At 41.5% G+C, this 15879-nt stretch overlaps 1 protein-coding gene across 1 annotated transcript in view; it reads right to left on the reverse strand.

The window, feature by feature from the left end:
- The window catches only part of LVRN (laeverin), a 62679-nt gene that overhangs the window by 26427 nt on the left and 20373 nt on the right, over nucleotides 1-15879 (reverse strand). The window contains exons 4-6 of the mRNA XM_032425458.1: nucleotides 13251-13377; nucleotides 5117-5271; nucleotides 3333-3446 (exon numbers count right to left, since the gene is read on the reverse strand). Coding sequence (XP_032281349.1) covers nucleotides 3333-3446; nucleotides 5117-5271; nucleotides 13251-13377 — 396 coding nt within the window. The remainder of the gene's footprint in view (nucleotides 1-3332; nucleotides 3447-5116; nucleotides 5272-13250; nucleotides 13378-15879) is intronic.

Genomic DNA, 15879 nt, shown 5'->3' on the forward strand with positions numbered 1-15879 from the left:
CAATTTATTATATTCGAATAAGTACAGAACTCTCCAGAAAACTAGACCTCTCTCAGACAGAGGACAAGGGCCATTTCTTTTTCGAAGGAAAGATAGAAGAAAGACCAACGTACAACCAAAGAGGTGTGGGACATGGCAGAGCCAAAGAAAGGATAGTGGCAAAGAAACAGCACAGATAGCTGGCTCCCACCCTGCAGAGGTGGGCAAGCCCCCTCATAATCCACAAGCAGCCTCACCTCCCTAGCGGCTATCTCTGGGGCCCCTAAGTTGACTCCTTCAAATTCTGCCCACTTCCACTGGCCAACGTTCCAACCAACCCTCTCCTCTTAGCATATTATTTTCAACTCATTAACACATTGATTAGGCTACTGTCAAACTCAGCTCTTCCAGAAATGAGACAGCCTGTCATTTAGAGCAATATATCTCAAACTTTAATGCAAATAAGGATCCCCTGGGGATTTGATTGCTTCATACGTGAATGCAGTTGGTCTGGGTTGGGGTCTGTATTTCTAATCAATTACCTGATGATGCTGATTGCTAGTGTGACAATCCCGCTTTGAGTAGCTAGGAGTTAGAGGAGACATTTGTGTAAGTCTGATCTTACTCATTCAGTATAGGTTTTATTAGTTTAACACTCAAGCATTCTTGAGAGTGTCTCACAGTTGACCCACGTGTCCTCGAAGTACAACGTGGAAAACAGAGGAAATAAAAAGCACCCATAATCCTACACTCCAAGATAGTCACCATTAGGATGTCAGTACTGTTCTTTCCAATCTCTTTCCCTAAGTATTTATTTATTCACATGGACGTAAAAACTTTTGTCCTGCTTAATTATTATGACATTCGTTTAAAAATTCTGTTACCTCATCTTCATAACTATCCCTAAAAATGGCTACTGCATTATAAATGAAACATACATAATCTGGAAGGAAACAAGCCAAAACTTAATAGTGATGAACACAGTGTGGTCAAATCACATATGACTTCCTTCTTCCCAAAGTAGAGCAGATAACACTTCTGTAAAAGCAAAACATTAAAACAGATAAATGCATGGTTGCAGAAGGGCCCACTGAGTCAATGAACCATAACTGACTTCATCATTTCCCTATTAGCTAGACATTTAAATTGCTTCCAGCTTTTTAGTGTTTTAAACAATATCTTAACGAACACCTTTATGCATAGTCTTTTACATATTTTGTGAATTCCCTCCCTCCCTCTCAGAATGGATAGTCTGTCTTCTGTCTGCCTGGTGTAAGATCTTCTATCATCTTCTTGGTATCTCTCTCATCTCACAAGTTAACTGTGATGAATGGGGCAAACACCTTCTCCTCAACATCCCCACATCTTTCTCCTCTGGGCCTCCCATGAGGTGACTCTTGTCCCAGCCTGTTCCAATCCTGCTGGAGGGAAACACTTACACAAAAAGTGATGCATAGGTTCTATCTTATAAAAGAGAGATACAAACAATTTTATAGCTACAGAGTATATGGAAAGGACTTTTGAAGACAATGAAACTTTACTCTACATATATAAAGTTTATATAAATGAAGAGAGTCATATAATGAACTCCCACACACCTCCTATTAGCTCTTGGGGGACAAGAACACTGCCATGTGTTTTCTCTGTGGAGCACATTTGGGTGAAGGTGTAACTGTGGAGTTAGAGACATCTGGAACTGAATCTCATCTCCGACATAGAGTAGCCGTGAGACCTTGAACAGCTTACTTAATGCTCCTGCGCCTATTTCCTCAACTAGAAAATAGAGTGACAACTACACTCAGATGATTGTTTTGGGAATTGAGTAAGATGATGTACGTACAAAACTCAAACTACCTGGGACTTACGTCCTAAGTGCTCAGAGAATAGGAAATGCAGTATTATTGTTGTTATTATGGTCATTACCTTCGTCATCAGACTAGCCCTGGCCAACTGGGTTATAATCACAGTTCTGTCCCCATCACGCAAATGACTTCAGCAAGTCACCTAACCATCCGGGACTTCAGTCTCCTTATCTAGGTAAAGATGCCCAACCCAGGGGAGGCAGAGTGGCTGGACTGCAGGGTGGTTGGTGATCTATACCAACTCTGCAAAGCATAGGGTGGGTCGCATGGAACAGGGATATGAAGAGGCTGAGACCTCAGTGCTTCCCACAAACCGCGATGTCACGAACATGTAAAAAAAAGGGGGATTTTTCGAGAAAGTTTCTGAGGGGTCAAGTTAGGTTTGCCAACTGTGTGATTCCACCAAATAATCAATAAAACCCAAATATCATCTATCTACCATCTCCATTCTTTCCTAAAAAGGGGAAATTTTATTGCCAATAGAATAGGAAAAACATCTTCTTAGGATCTCCTTCAAAGTGGGCGGTATTACTTTTCACCTGTAATAAAGATCTGGCCAGTGGAGATCAGTCTTTCAAATATCAATATAGTGAGTGAGGATGGGGAAAGAAGAAAAGAGGCGAAGAACCAAGCTTGGAAACACCGGGAGGTGGGATGAGGGACAGGCCAGTCAGGAGCAGCAGGATGAGCAGGCTTGAGCGTCAGAAAGGTGGAGGGAGGCAGGGACAGAGTGAAAGCAAGGACCTCGGGCTTGCTATCAAGAAGTGAGGTACATGTTAAAGAATGATATTACATCTAAAGATTTAAATATCTAAATCAAATAAAAGCAATTCCGTTTTATCATGACATTCTGAAAGCACTACCTAATTAATCTACATAATTGACCAGAAATAGAACTTACAGTTGAAACCATCAGATTTGCATATTCATGAATTTATATTTTCAGTTTACTATTTATTCAAAACAGCAAAATGGGATCAGCTACAATATATGTGATACCAGTTACACAGCTGATCTATACAATATTTTATAATCTATAATATAGCATATTACTTATCATTAAAGTCATAGGCTACTGATTACAGTGGCTTTAAAATTGAGTCTAGTGAAAATGACCTAAAATCTAACAGTAGGGAAAGATAATAGGCATATACCTTATAAGGTGATAAAATAAAATATTAGGCAACCCTTAAAAATCTTGTTTTCAAAAATGATTTAATGATTTGCAGAAATGCTCTTGATATAATACGAAGTACAGAAGACATTACACGTATCTGTGTAAAAAAGTAATTCCCACTTCTATGTATATTTACAATGAGTAAAAGCCTGGAAAAAGAAAACATAAAAAAGATAACACTGGTCATCTCTGGTATCACAGGTAATCTAATATTCCTTCCATTTTTCTATATTTTACACATTTGAAACAACAAAATACATTAGTTTCATAATTAGGAGAAACAATTAATAAGTAAATGTAACAGACATACTTACTCTTGGGAATTTAGGATTGAAGTAGTTAATTACTCCAAATTCAAAATAAGATGCAAAACCCTCTTTGAGCCAGATATCGTTCCACCAATTCATGGTAACCAAATTTCCAAACCACTTTTGGAGATGGGAGAAAAAAGAGCTTTCTTAAATTTAATTTTAGGAATATTTATTGTAATTGCATGTTAAATACATAGAAGGTCAAAGACGTAATGAAACTATATTTCCCTCAATAACAGAACTGGAAAACAGGACCCCAAAAAACATGTTGTGGTTTTAACATGAAGAGGTATCAGTCATGCACTTCCTTAAAATAAGTATTTCACATCCAATGATTGAAAGCAATTTTTGTTTTAAAACTGTCATGTTCAAAGATAAAGGTAAGCTAGAGTAGCATGTCTGAAACTGTCCACTTCCCTAAGAGTTATGTTAATCTAAATAAGGCAAAAGTCTGGAATATTCACCCAACACCTACTAATTACAGCATCTTAGACTCTAAATAGACTACATCAAAATTTTGCGGTAAGCAGTTGTGTTGTCTTAAGAACATGTTTTGATCTGCCCCATGTCCAAGTCACTCATATGTTCTGCTATAATTATTTTCTATTGAGCTTAACAGAAACAAAGTGTCAAATGGACGATGAATGAAATCAGGAAAGAAAAACACAATAATTTCTAACACCAACTAATCTGTACCCTAGTATTTAATCAAATTCTTGCAATAGCTGTCATGCATTAATAGCTAGCAGCCGGTCTTTCAGAACAATGTGCTGCTTGAGCAATCATAAAAAAGTGGCATTTGGGGTGACTGACCGAAACTTGTCAAAATTTGTGTTGACTATGCAACAAAGTGTTATTCTATCCCAATAGATCATTCTTTCCCAAAACTTCTTGTGGATCTACATAACAAGAAGATAACAATTTCCTTGTTTAGATAATTTCTTTCTGGACAAATTTGTATTAATGGAGTCAAGGTGAAAAAGCAGACGGGAGAACCTCCATCAAACACATAACTAAGCTTCTAAGATCACATTGTAAAAGCACAGATCTAATGAAATAAATTGTTGTTTACAACACCTCTGGGTATGTGGCTTGAGGATTGATGATTGCTCATCTCACTGACACCTTAACCAATTGCCTATATCCCCCTTGAGCCCCTCTTCAGACAAAGCAAAAACAAAGTTCAAACAATCTACTGATGAAATGTGGATATCTTGGGCGCCTGGGTGACTCAGTTGGTTAAGCGACTGCCTTCGGCTTGGGTCATGATCCTGGAGTCCCGAGATCGAGTCCTGCATCGGGCTCCCTGCTTGGCAGGGAGTTTGCTTCTCCCTCTGACCCTCCTCCCTCTCATGCTCTCTGTCTCTCATTCTCTCTCTCTCTCAAATAAATAAATAAAATCTTTAAAAAAAAAAAAAAAAAAGAAATGTGGATATCTTTCAGTGACCTTTTTGAATATTCCTTATTTTAAGGTGGAATGAAAACAAATAATCATAGCTCTGGTTGGCTTACTTTCCCTGAAGAGGGCTCCCTGGAGTGAAGTTTACTTTTGGATGCAAATATCTGAACTCTGAAGGGCCTGGGAGGTCTCATCGCTATGATCCATCACCAACAGTTCAAATTCACACAAGATCTGATAACATAATCTTTCTTTCACTGTCCCACTTCTTGAATAATTTTTTAAAATTTGGTGTACCATAGAGGTTTTATTTTGTTTTTTGCTATCCTTGGTAGAACAGCTGGAGAATATCTTCACGTGAAATAAGAAAGAACATTTTACCACATGCCTGATGTCCGATCTCGTGGGAGAGAATGAAGGAGATCACAGCCTTTTTGTCTGTTACTTGATCATTTGGTTGCATCAACAATAATGACTCATCAAATATCAACAGTCCCCAATTTTCCATTGCACTGTTGTCAAAAGTAGGCAAGGCAATTATATCTAAGTGGATTTAAATGGAGGGAAAAATGAAATCATCTCTTCCAAAAAGTTTGAGATTTCCAGCTATAACGGTCTCAAAATGAAATCATAAAATTACTAAAAGAAAATACAAATGAATATTTATAATGTGAGGGGAGAGAAGATGAATACCAAAGACAGAAGCCAGAAAATAAATGGTTCTGATTGTCTGAAAATCAAATACTTTTGAAAAAGGACCTGTACAGAGAAATCGTAAAACTTCACCATAAAAAAATGAACTTTACAAAATGGGCAACAACCAATCTAAAGAGACATTTCATTGCATAAGATAGGCAAATACGCATATGAAAAGATGATCTATATCCTGTGTCACTGGAAAATTGGCAAATTAAAATAATGAGACACAACTATACACCCATTAGGATGGTTTAAATCCAAAACACACTACCAAATGCTGCAGAAGATATGGAGGAGCGGCAGGAACTCTCACTCATTGCTGGTGGGAAGGCAAAATGCTATAGCCACATTGGAAGACAGTTTGCCAGTTTCTTATAAAATTAAATAAAGGCTGGCCGTATAGTCTAGCAATTGAGCAATTGAAGTTATTTGCCCAAATGAGTTGAAAACTTAAGTCCACACAAAAATTGGCACAAGAATGTTTATAGCAGCTTTATTTTTTTTTAAAGATTTTATTTATTTATTTGAGAGAAAGAGAGCATGTGCATGAGCGGGGGGAGGGGCAGAGGGAGAGAGAGAGAGAGCAGCAGACTCGCCGCTGAGCTGGGAGCCTGACTCCGCTTGCGGCTCGATCCCAGGACCCTGGGATCATGACCTGAGCTGAAGGCAGACGCTTAACTGTCTGAGCCACCCAGGTGCCCTATAGCAGCTTTATTTGTAATTGCAAATAAAAAAAAAATCGGAAACAACGAAGATGTCTTTCAATAGCTGAATGGATACACAAATTGCTGTATATCCATACAATAGAGTGTTATTCAGCGATAAAAAGAAACGAGCTATCCAACTATGAGAGGACAAGAAGGAACTTTAAATGCAGGTTGCTAAGTGAAAAGAAGCCAGTGAGGACAAGCCACACATGGTATGATTCCAACTATGTAACATGATGCAGAAGGTAAAACCAGAGAGACAGTAAAAAAATTGGTGGTTATCAGGACTCTGGGGAGAAGGGGGGCAATGAGCACAGGGGATTTTTATGACAGTGTAACTACTCTGCATGATACTGTAATTTTGGATACATGTCATTCTACATTTGTCAAAACTCACAGAATGTATAGCACCCAGAGTGAAACCTAACATACATTATGGGCTTTATTTAACAATATTGTATCAATATTCGTTCATCAATTCTAACAAATGTAACACTCTAATGCAAGATATTTACAGTAGCAGAAAGTGTGTGGGGGAAAGGGCAACGGGGAGGTGGTAAATGGGAATTCCCTATACTTGCTGTGTAATTTTCCTTAAATCTACCAGTGCTCTAAAAAATAGTCTAGTTCATTTTTTTAAAAGATTTATTTTATTTATTTTTTAAAGATTTTATTTATTTATTTATTTGACAGAGACACAGCGAGAGAGGGAACACAAGCAGGGGAAGTGGGAGAGGGAGAAGCAGGCTTCCTGCTGAGCAGGGAGCCCGATGCGGGGCTCGATCCCAGGACTCTGGGATTATGACCTGAGCCAAAGGCAGACGCTTAATGACTGAGCCACCCAGGTGCCCCCATTTTTTAAAAGATTTTATTTATTTATTTGAGAGAAAGAGATAGTGAGAGAGAGCAGAGCAGGAGGAAGGGGAAGAGAGAGAAGCAGGCTCCCCATTGAGCAGGGAGCCCGATGCAGGGCTTGATCCCAGGAGCCTGGGATCATGACCTGAGCCGAAGGTAGATGCTTAACCGACTGAGACACCCAGGTGCCCCAGAAGTAGTCTGGTTAAAATGAAATATTTTAGTTCACCAAAAGACACTATAAACAAATTTGAAAGGCAAATCACAAGCTGGGAAAAGTATCTGCAGCATATATAACAAGCAACTAGATAACTTTTTTTCATATCTAAAAAAAAAACCTCTTACAGATCAAAATAAAAAAAAAACAAAAATGTGAACAATTCACTTAAATAATTCAAATAGCCAAAAATCTTACTTAAAATGTTCAACTTTATTATCAGAAACACAAATTAAAACAATGATATAACTTAATCTTTCAAATGTGTAAGAGGATTAATAATTAGTACTGCTAATATTAGTATTAACAATTAGGTACAGGAAAATTGGCATATAGCCTGTTGGTAAGGATGTGACCACTACAATCTTTCTGGAGTGATCCAGCAAAATGCTTCAGAATTTTTAGAATGTTCCTACCCTTTGACTAACTCATTCAACTTTTGGGATTTATACTAATGCAAATAGCATGGATATTTATAAACATTCCCTATGTTTCCTTTAGTGTTCTTAAATGGCCAAAAAAGGGGGGAGGGCATGCAATTAGTCCAAATGTTCAACCAGAGGGTTTAAATAAATTATTTTGCCAAACTGAAATGTAGACATTCTATGTTTTAAAAATGACAATACAGGGGGGCTTGGTGGCCCAGGTGGTTGAATGTCTGGACTCCCGGTTTTGGCTCAGGTCGTGATCTCGGGGTCCTGCCATTGAGCCCCATGTCAGGCTCCATGCTCAGTGTGGAGTCTGCTTGAGATTCTCTCTCTCCCTCTGCCCCTCCCCCTGCTCACAGACACACACACACACACACACACACACTCTCTCTCTGGAATAAATGAATACATCTTTTAAAAAATAAAAAATAAATAAAATGATAATACAAAAGAATAGTTATCTGGATCATGTTGCCACATAGAGTTACCTTTTAAAATAAAACAAAACAAAAGGCCACTCAAAGAAGAGTCACAATGCTATGGTTCCATTTTTGTTAAAAACAAAGAAGCAAATGCAGAGATTGAGACTGCCCAGACAGCGGGAAAACAGACCCAAAATGTTAGCTGTGGTTATCTCTGAGTGGTAGCACTACGGAAAATTTTTATTCTTTTTTGTGCTTTCCCCAATTTTTCCAAATTTTCTATGGTGTGATCATTTACTAGTTTTAAAACTAGAAGAACAGGGGCATCTGGGTGGCTCAGTCAGTTAAGCATCTGATCTTGATTTCGGCTCAGGTTGTGATCTCAGGATAGTGAGATCGATCCCCTTGATGGGCTCTGAGCTGGGTATGGAGCCTGTTTAAGATTCTCTCTCTTCCTCTGCCTTTGCCCCTCCCCCACCCAAAATAAAACTAGAAGAACAAGAAAACATTTTACCTTCTTTTGCTAATAGAAGAAATGCCATTTTTATAATGCGTGCTACGTTTGCCTAATGAATGTTCTGTGCTGTGCTGTGTTCGATATATTATGTTGATTTATACATGGTTGAAGATGGCATGTGCGGTAAAATGTATCTAGGTCATTACATAGCCTCCGCTAGTTAATGCTCCATTATCTTTGGGCATACTTAATTGCTAAGCCTAGGTTGGAACTCTTCTACCTCCCTTTTCCTCCACCTGCATCCATCCCCCCTTCCATCAACCCACTCACTTTCCTTGCAAAGTCTGCTCTGCTCCACTCAAGCCAATCCCTTTTGCTCTCTACAACTGTTGAGCCATTCTCTGCTCGAGTTGTTTGGTGCCCCAAGCAATCCTCTGTTCAATCTATGAATGCCCCCAGTCTTTGCTGGCCAATCTTAACCAATTCTAAGAAGCCATTCCTTACTAACTCCTGATAATGATTTTTACCTTCAGATGCACAGAATTGGGAGTAAGCAAATTCTTGTTTCTTGATCAACTATCATCACTGGCTCACATAGAACCCTGTTTTATTTTATTTTAATGATTACCTCATTATTTTAAAATAAAGACACAGGGGCGCCTGGGTGGCTCAGTCAGTTAAGCGTCTGCCTTCAGCTCAGGTCATGATGTCTGGGTCCTGGGATTGAGCCCCTCATCGGGCTCCCTGCTCACGGGGAATCTGCTTCTCCCTCTCCCTCCCTGTTTGTGCTCTCTCTTGCTATCTCTTTCTCTCTCTCTCAAATAAATAAAATCTTAAATATAAAATAAAATAAAATAATGATATAAATACCCATGAATCCGCCTCTCTCCCTTTAGAACAAGGCTGGCAAACCCTTTCTTTAAAGAGCCAGATAGGAAATATTTTCAGCTTTGTGGGCTGTATGTTTTCCATCACATTTTTAACTTTGGCATCGCAGAGCAAAAGCATCCGTAGACACTATGTAGGCAAATGAACCGTGCTGTGTTCCAATAAAACTTTATTTATGGACCTTGAGATTTGAATTTCATATAATTTCCATGTGTCACAGAATATTCTTTTTTTTTTTTTCCCCAACCGTTTAAAAATGTAAAAACCACCCTGAGTTTGTGGGCTATCCAGAAAAGGGCAGCGGGCCAGATTTGATAGCTTGCCAACCCCTAACTGAGAATGTTGCTAATAACTCATACTGTGATTCCCAGACCAGTGGCATCAGCACAACCTGGGAGCTTATTAGGGATGAGAATTCTGGGACCAACCACAGCCCTACTGAAACAGAACTTCTTGGGTCAGCATCTGTGTTTTAACAAGACTTCTGGATGATTCCAACACACGCTGAAGTTTGAGAAGAGCTGACTTACCTCTCTCTGTGTGCTCCTTCTCAACTCACACTTTAGCGTCTTCTTCCAGCAGCTAAGTCACTATCCTCAAGTTTAGGGGGTTTTGTTTTTAAACTTTAGAAAAAAAAAATGTTTCATTCTCATGGCTATAGAGTTTTTTTGTTGTGTGAATGACACATAATTTATCTATCCATTCTCCTAACCACGACCAGCTTTGATCTGCAAATCTCAAGCAGAGCCTGCTTTCAGTCTGGGGCTGTATCAAAAAAAGTTAACTATGAACGTTCTTGCACATGTCTTCTGGTACTTATGTGCTCAGATTCCTCTTGGAGATGTAATTAGAACCAGAATTCCTGGGTTTTAAGGTATTCTAATGATCAGCATTGCAAGACAATCAATATGTTTCAAAGTTGTTGTGACGATTGATACTCCCTTCAACACGGCCATTTCCTAACATTTGGCATTTGTTAGATGCCTACTTTTTAACAAGTGAATAGGTATAAATAGGTATAAAATGGTGCCTCACCCTGGCCTTGGACATTCATTTGTTAGATTACTAATGAGGTTAAAGAACTCTTCATGAGTTTATTAAGCCACATGTGTTCCTTTTTCTGTAAAACATCTATTCATGTATCTTTTCCTTGTTTCTTCTTCTGTATTGTTCTTATTTATTTGTAAGTGTTCTTTATTATTTAGGGTACTCCCATTACCACTTCTTAATCTTCTTTCTCTTAAGACTTTTACTCAGCCAGTCCATTATCTCTCGCTTGGTGATTCATGGCTTTTGTTTCTACATACTGAAGCTACCACCCCAACTCAGCTCTGTTTGAACAGAGCCCCAGCCACCTATTTCTCTTGCATTCAAAAAGCACCAGGATGGGTGCCCGGGTGGCTCAGTTGGTTAAGTGCTGGACTCTTGATTTCAGCTCAAGTCATGATCTCAGGGTTCTGAGATCGAGCCCCGTGTCAGGCTCCATGCTCAGTGGAGAGTCTGCTTGAGATTCTCTCCCTCTCCCTCTGCCCCTCCCCCTGGCTCTCATGCACACACATTCTGTCTCTCTCTCTAATAAATAAATAAATCTTTTTAAAAAATTAAAATAAAATCTGCAAATCTCAAAAGCCCATATTTATTACTTTTTTAAAAAACAAGATTTATTTATTTGAGAGAGAGAGCACAAGCAGGGGGGACCAGCAGACTCCCCACGGAGCAGGGAGCCCGATGCGGGGCTCGATCCCAGGACCCTGGGATCATGACCCGAGCCGGAGGCAGATGCTTAACTGACTGAGCCACCCAGGCGCCCCTGTTTTGTACTTTTTAAATGGCTCAACCAAGAGTTAAAATAACTAGGAAACATTTGTTTCTCTACCTTTCAAAGATCCAATAATAGAAAATCTCCTGATTTTCATCATCTGTTAAAATGCAGTTGTGAGCAAGTGCTGCCTGCGTTTCACACTGGCTGAGAGGCTATGAAGGATATAAAAATGTGCCAAATATAACCCTGATGTCCCGAAGGTGACCATCTAGTCGGAATTTACATGAATTACTGAACTAAGTGCATGTATTGATCCTCTTCATCAAAAAAAAAAAAAAAAGTTTACTGTTTACCATTCTGAAAGAAGCACTATCCACAGGCTCTGAGGATACAAAGAAAAAGACAAGCCAGATCCTGAACCCGCATTACTCTTGATCTCATGGTGGGGGGGGGAGTGCAATTAGGCTCTAGTTAAGTCAAGAGCTCCAATGGAGGGGTGCACAGGATGCTGTGAAGCATGAGGAAAAGGGCATCAGGGAAAGCTTCCTGGAGGAGGGGGCACTAAGTGGAGAAATACATGAATTAACCAGTTGGGTAGACCTCATCGCAGGATGCGCAAAGTGCCTGTGCAAGAGCCTGGGGGAGAGGAGAAGAGGAAGGTGGAGGAGGGGAAAGAGAGGGTACCAAAGCCTCCTTCCGACTCTGAAGAACTGCCAAAAGCCCCGAGAGTTTGGCAAGAGATGCACGGTTGTAAAGACAGACTATATACAGAGCCTGGACTTGATCCTCAGGGCGATGGGAAGCCACGGAGAGGTTTTAAAGAGGCCAGTAATACGCTCGTTGGACTTTGCTAGGGAAAGATCCCCTGTGCCTCGGTGTGGGAGACGGAATAGAGGGGGCAAGAGGGAAGGGGGTATAACCAAATGGGGCCTGTGAGGTACAGATGATAGTGGTGTAAACCACGGAGGGCTGGGGGCACGGGGAGGAGGGGATGGAGATAATGAGGAGGAGCCTACTTGGATGGAGGGGTGCTTTATGGAACAGGGTGTGGAGGATCACTCTGGACTGTTCCTTATCTAAATAAAGTCAAATGGAACTTTTCTTGCCTAGACAAGTGTCATCTTGAGATCCTCCGGCCACAGAAGCCTTCAAGCCCAGGCTTCTGATGCCCCCAACTCCCAAAAGGACAGGTATCACTTCCGGGATCCCTAACTGGGCCAAGGCTGCCTCATGCCCCATTCCTCCTGAACCAGCAAGCTTGAGCTACAGAGCCCCGAGCTCGCCAGGCCGAGTTCAGGAGGCTTGAGTTCCCAGGTATGGACTTCCTACCTTCTTCCACCATCTGCCCGTGTAGAAAGGGCATACTTTTTCCAAGACTTCACATAACATGTCAGAGGAACAAAATACATTTACACAATATACCCTCACGGTAGACAGAGAAAACACTGGACGACTTTCTGAGCTGAAGGGCTCACACGATTTGAAGGACATACTCTACAGATCTATAAGCAATAAAACGTTCCCGGATTTCCTCGAGGATCCTGGTGTTCACAGGTGATTCCAATTTTATACAGCAAACGTTGACAGATAGGACCCCGCGTCCTCTCCAATGCCTCACAGCTAAAGAATAGGAAAACAAACAAACAAACAAAACCCAAACAAACCCCACCCCACAGAAAACTACCCCCGACCCAAAACCTTCATTCATGGGAACTGGAGTAATTCTCACAGGCCTGCTAAAAGGATCCAGAATATTGCATCATCCCCACGCACTGGGAGAAGAAAGGACAGAACACTAGACAAAGAGCAGGGGCTAGAGGCTGTGAAACTGGCAATGAACACCCAGGAGGAGTGTAAATCTTGAGGACACCTGCTGGGCACATGGCATCGTACAGAGAAATAGCAAACAGGCCCCTCCGTGTTCAGGAAGGTGTAGGACACAAGGCTGGGAGGCCAGCAGGGCTGCCCCCAAAAGAGCAGCTAAATGCTGACAGTGGGTCTTTGGAGGCTCCTCTGCGTGCCCTTTGACCTTAACCCAGGCCCCCCACAATAGGAAGTCCATTGCATCGGAAGGGAAGATGGCTCACCTGTTTTGGGAAGAGGGTAACTAATATTAAATAGATCTTCCAGAAAAGAGAAGATGGGACCTGTGAGGTTCAAAGCAAAGTCTGCATTTCCGTTCGCGATGGCATCTTTCCGGGCCCAGATGCGTATCTAAATCAAAACAATGAAGTGGTGATTAGGGAAAGCAGTTGTGACTTGGGCAACGGGCAGCCTGCTTGCTCCAAATCCCTGATGCTCTGGAGTCAAAGCCTTACCTTTTCGGAAGAAGCCACGGAATAGAATGTTGGCTGGTCACCCGTGAACGACATGTGGGTGTTACAGGGGTGCCGACCCCGTGCAGTAAAAAAAATCCACAGATCACTTTAGGGTCCCCAAAAACTTAACTGCTAATAGGCTGCTATTGACTGAAAGCCTTACCGATCATGGGAACAATCACTTAATACACATTGTGTCTATTACATACTGTTTCTTACAGTAAAGTAAGCTAGAGAAAAGAAGACGTTATTAAGGAAATCGTAAGGAAGAGAAAATACATTTACAGTGCCAAACTATGCACAAAATCCGGGCATAGGTGGACCCGCTGGGTCCAAATCTGCATTGCTCAAGGGTCAACTGGAAATGTGCACATGCCCTGGAGAAAATCCAGAAGGCTGTTCGCTAAGATGTAAGCAGTGACTCTCTGGAAAGGGGTGTTATTTCAGTGTTTTACAGTAACGTGTCTAAACTTTTGGAATTCAGAAATAATCCTTGGGCTAGTATCTACCCCCACCGAAAATGTAGACTCTGTCTTTGAGTAAAAGAGCATGTTGGACCCTTGCTTCCCTTTTTAGGACCTATTTCCAACGTTCCCAAACAGAATCGTGCGGTTAGCAGGGGTTACATGGTGTGGTAGAGATTACACACGTCTGCATTGTGCAAATTTAAAATGGTTCCTTCATGCTTATTAGCGCTGAAGTCATTAATAGGGCGATCTTGTCTTCGAAATTTTAAGTAAGGTTAATTCCCTTAATTTAAAGAAGTTCATCAATAGTTCTTTGATCTTACAGTGGTTGAGCAAGGGAATACAGTCTCTGTTTATGACACTTCCTCTTTAGTAGGTAAAGAGACATCCCTGCCTTGTTAGTTTAATGTGACCGACCTATTGTTTGGGCCCTTGGAGATTGATTTTGCGACTTTGGTGGCAACTTTGCTCCTGTTTGACCATTCATTATTATTATTATTTTTTAAAGATTTTATTTATTCATTTGACAGAGAGATAGAGAGAGAGCACAAGTAGGCAGAGAGGCAGGCAGAGGGAGAGGGAGAAGCAGGCTCCCCGCTGAGCAGGGAGCCCGACGTGGGGCTCGATCTGAGGACCCTGGGAGCATGACCTGAGCTGAAGGCAGATGCTAAACAACTGAGCCACGCATGCGTCCTCATTATTACTTTAATAGGAAATCATTTTATATCCCACAGCAAAAGCATCGGGGCACTTTTTTAATGGGGTTGCTAGCGTGAAAACACCGAAGAACATGCACGAGACTCAAAAACCCTTGAACGAAAGGTCGAAATGAGGGCATTAAGATAATTGTCCTGATGTGAATACCGTCGATGTGAGGACGCGTTCTCTGCCAAACACTGGAGAAAGTGCTGGGAAAATGAAAAGCAGGACAATGATATTTCCAGCTTGCTGCGCTCCAGGAATGCATTCACCTTCCTCTGCTTGTATTTCTGCTAGAAAATTTGTCTTGAATTAGGTGAATTTGGAATTACGTGAGGTCTTCAGGAATGTTCCCCTCTCACAGAATGCAACCACCTGCTTCTGGGGCCTCCGACCTCATGCTTTTTGGCCTCCCCCACGCTGCAGGGGCCTCCTTCTCCCCGATGCGGGGCTCGATCCCAGGACCCTGGGATCATGACCTGAAGGAGGCCCCAGGACTCAGCCCTGCCCCTACACGGCACTTCCCCCACCCCCCACCTCCAGTTCCAGGCAACGGGAAGATGGCTGCACCCAAACCCACACTGCGAGTGGAAAGAACATTCCCTTTTCCCCACGTTCAAGATGGATGCATTTTCACTGTAACTTCTGGAGAAATAACAGAACCTTTGTAGGTTCAATTTTCAGTTTCAAAACTCCTCCCCCAAACTACCATCCTATAAGCCAAAGGGGAAGCAAGTGATGGAGACTTCAAGCTGTGTGGGAGGGAGCTAACACCAAACAGTGAGGAACACTTGGAAGATGCAGCCGTAAAATTCCTTCAAATCCACACCTCGCCCCCCCCCCAGTGTGATCTTGGGGTCCTCCCTGCACCCAGCAGACCTCAACACCTAAGAGAGGAAAATCTTCACACGTGCGTGCCAAGTCCTACTCAAAAGATGTTATTTCCAACCTTAGGTCTGTGTTTCCATGTTTATCCTCATGTCAAGGAATAACCACCTTTTCAATCTCACTAAATTTTTATCTCTTCCTTGACAAGCAATTGTTTGTATAATCTGGACCCTCTTCCAAGAGTACATTCTGGTTCCCCTGTAGGATAGACAGCAGACTCCTTCCCTTTGTAGAGAGCTGAGCCGGAGCCAAACCAGCATTCCACTGATAAACTCATCCCAAATTTCAATCTTCTGGCGAAGAATGGGCCTTTCTTAGGCCTCTTCCGTTCCCTCTTTGCTTCA

The sequence above is a fragment of the Phoca vitulina genome, unplaced genomic scaffold (assembly GCF_004348235.1).
Source record: "Phoca vitulina isolate PV1807 unplaced genomic scaffold, GSC_HSeal_1.0 scaffold32, whole genome shotgun sequence".
Classification (NCBI taxonomy): domain Eukaryota; kingdom Metazoa; phylum Chordata; class Mammalia; order Carnivora; family Phocidae; genus Phoca; species Phoca vitulina.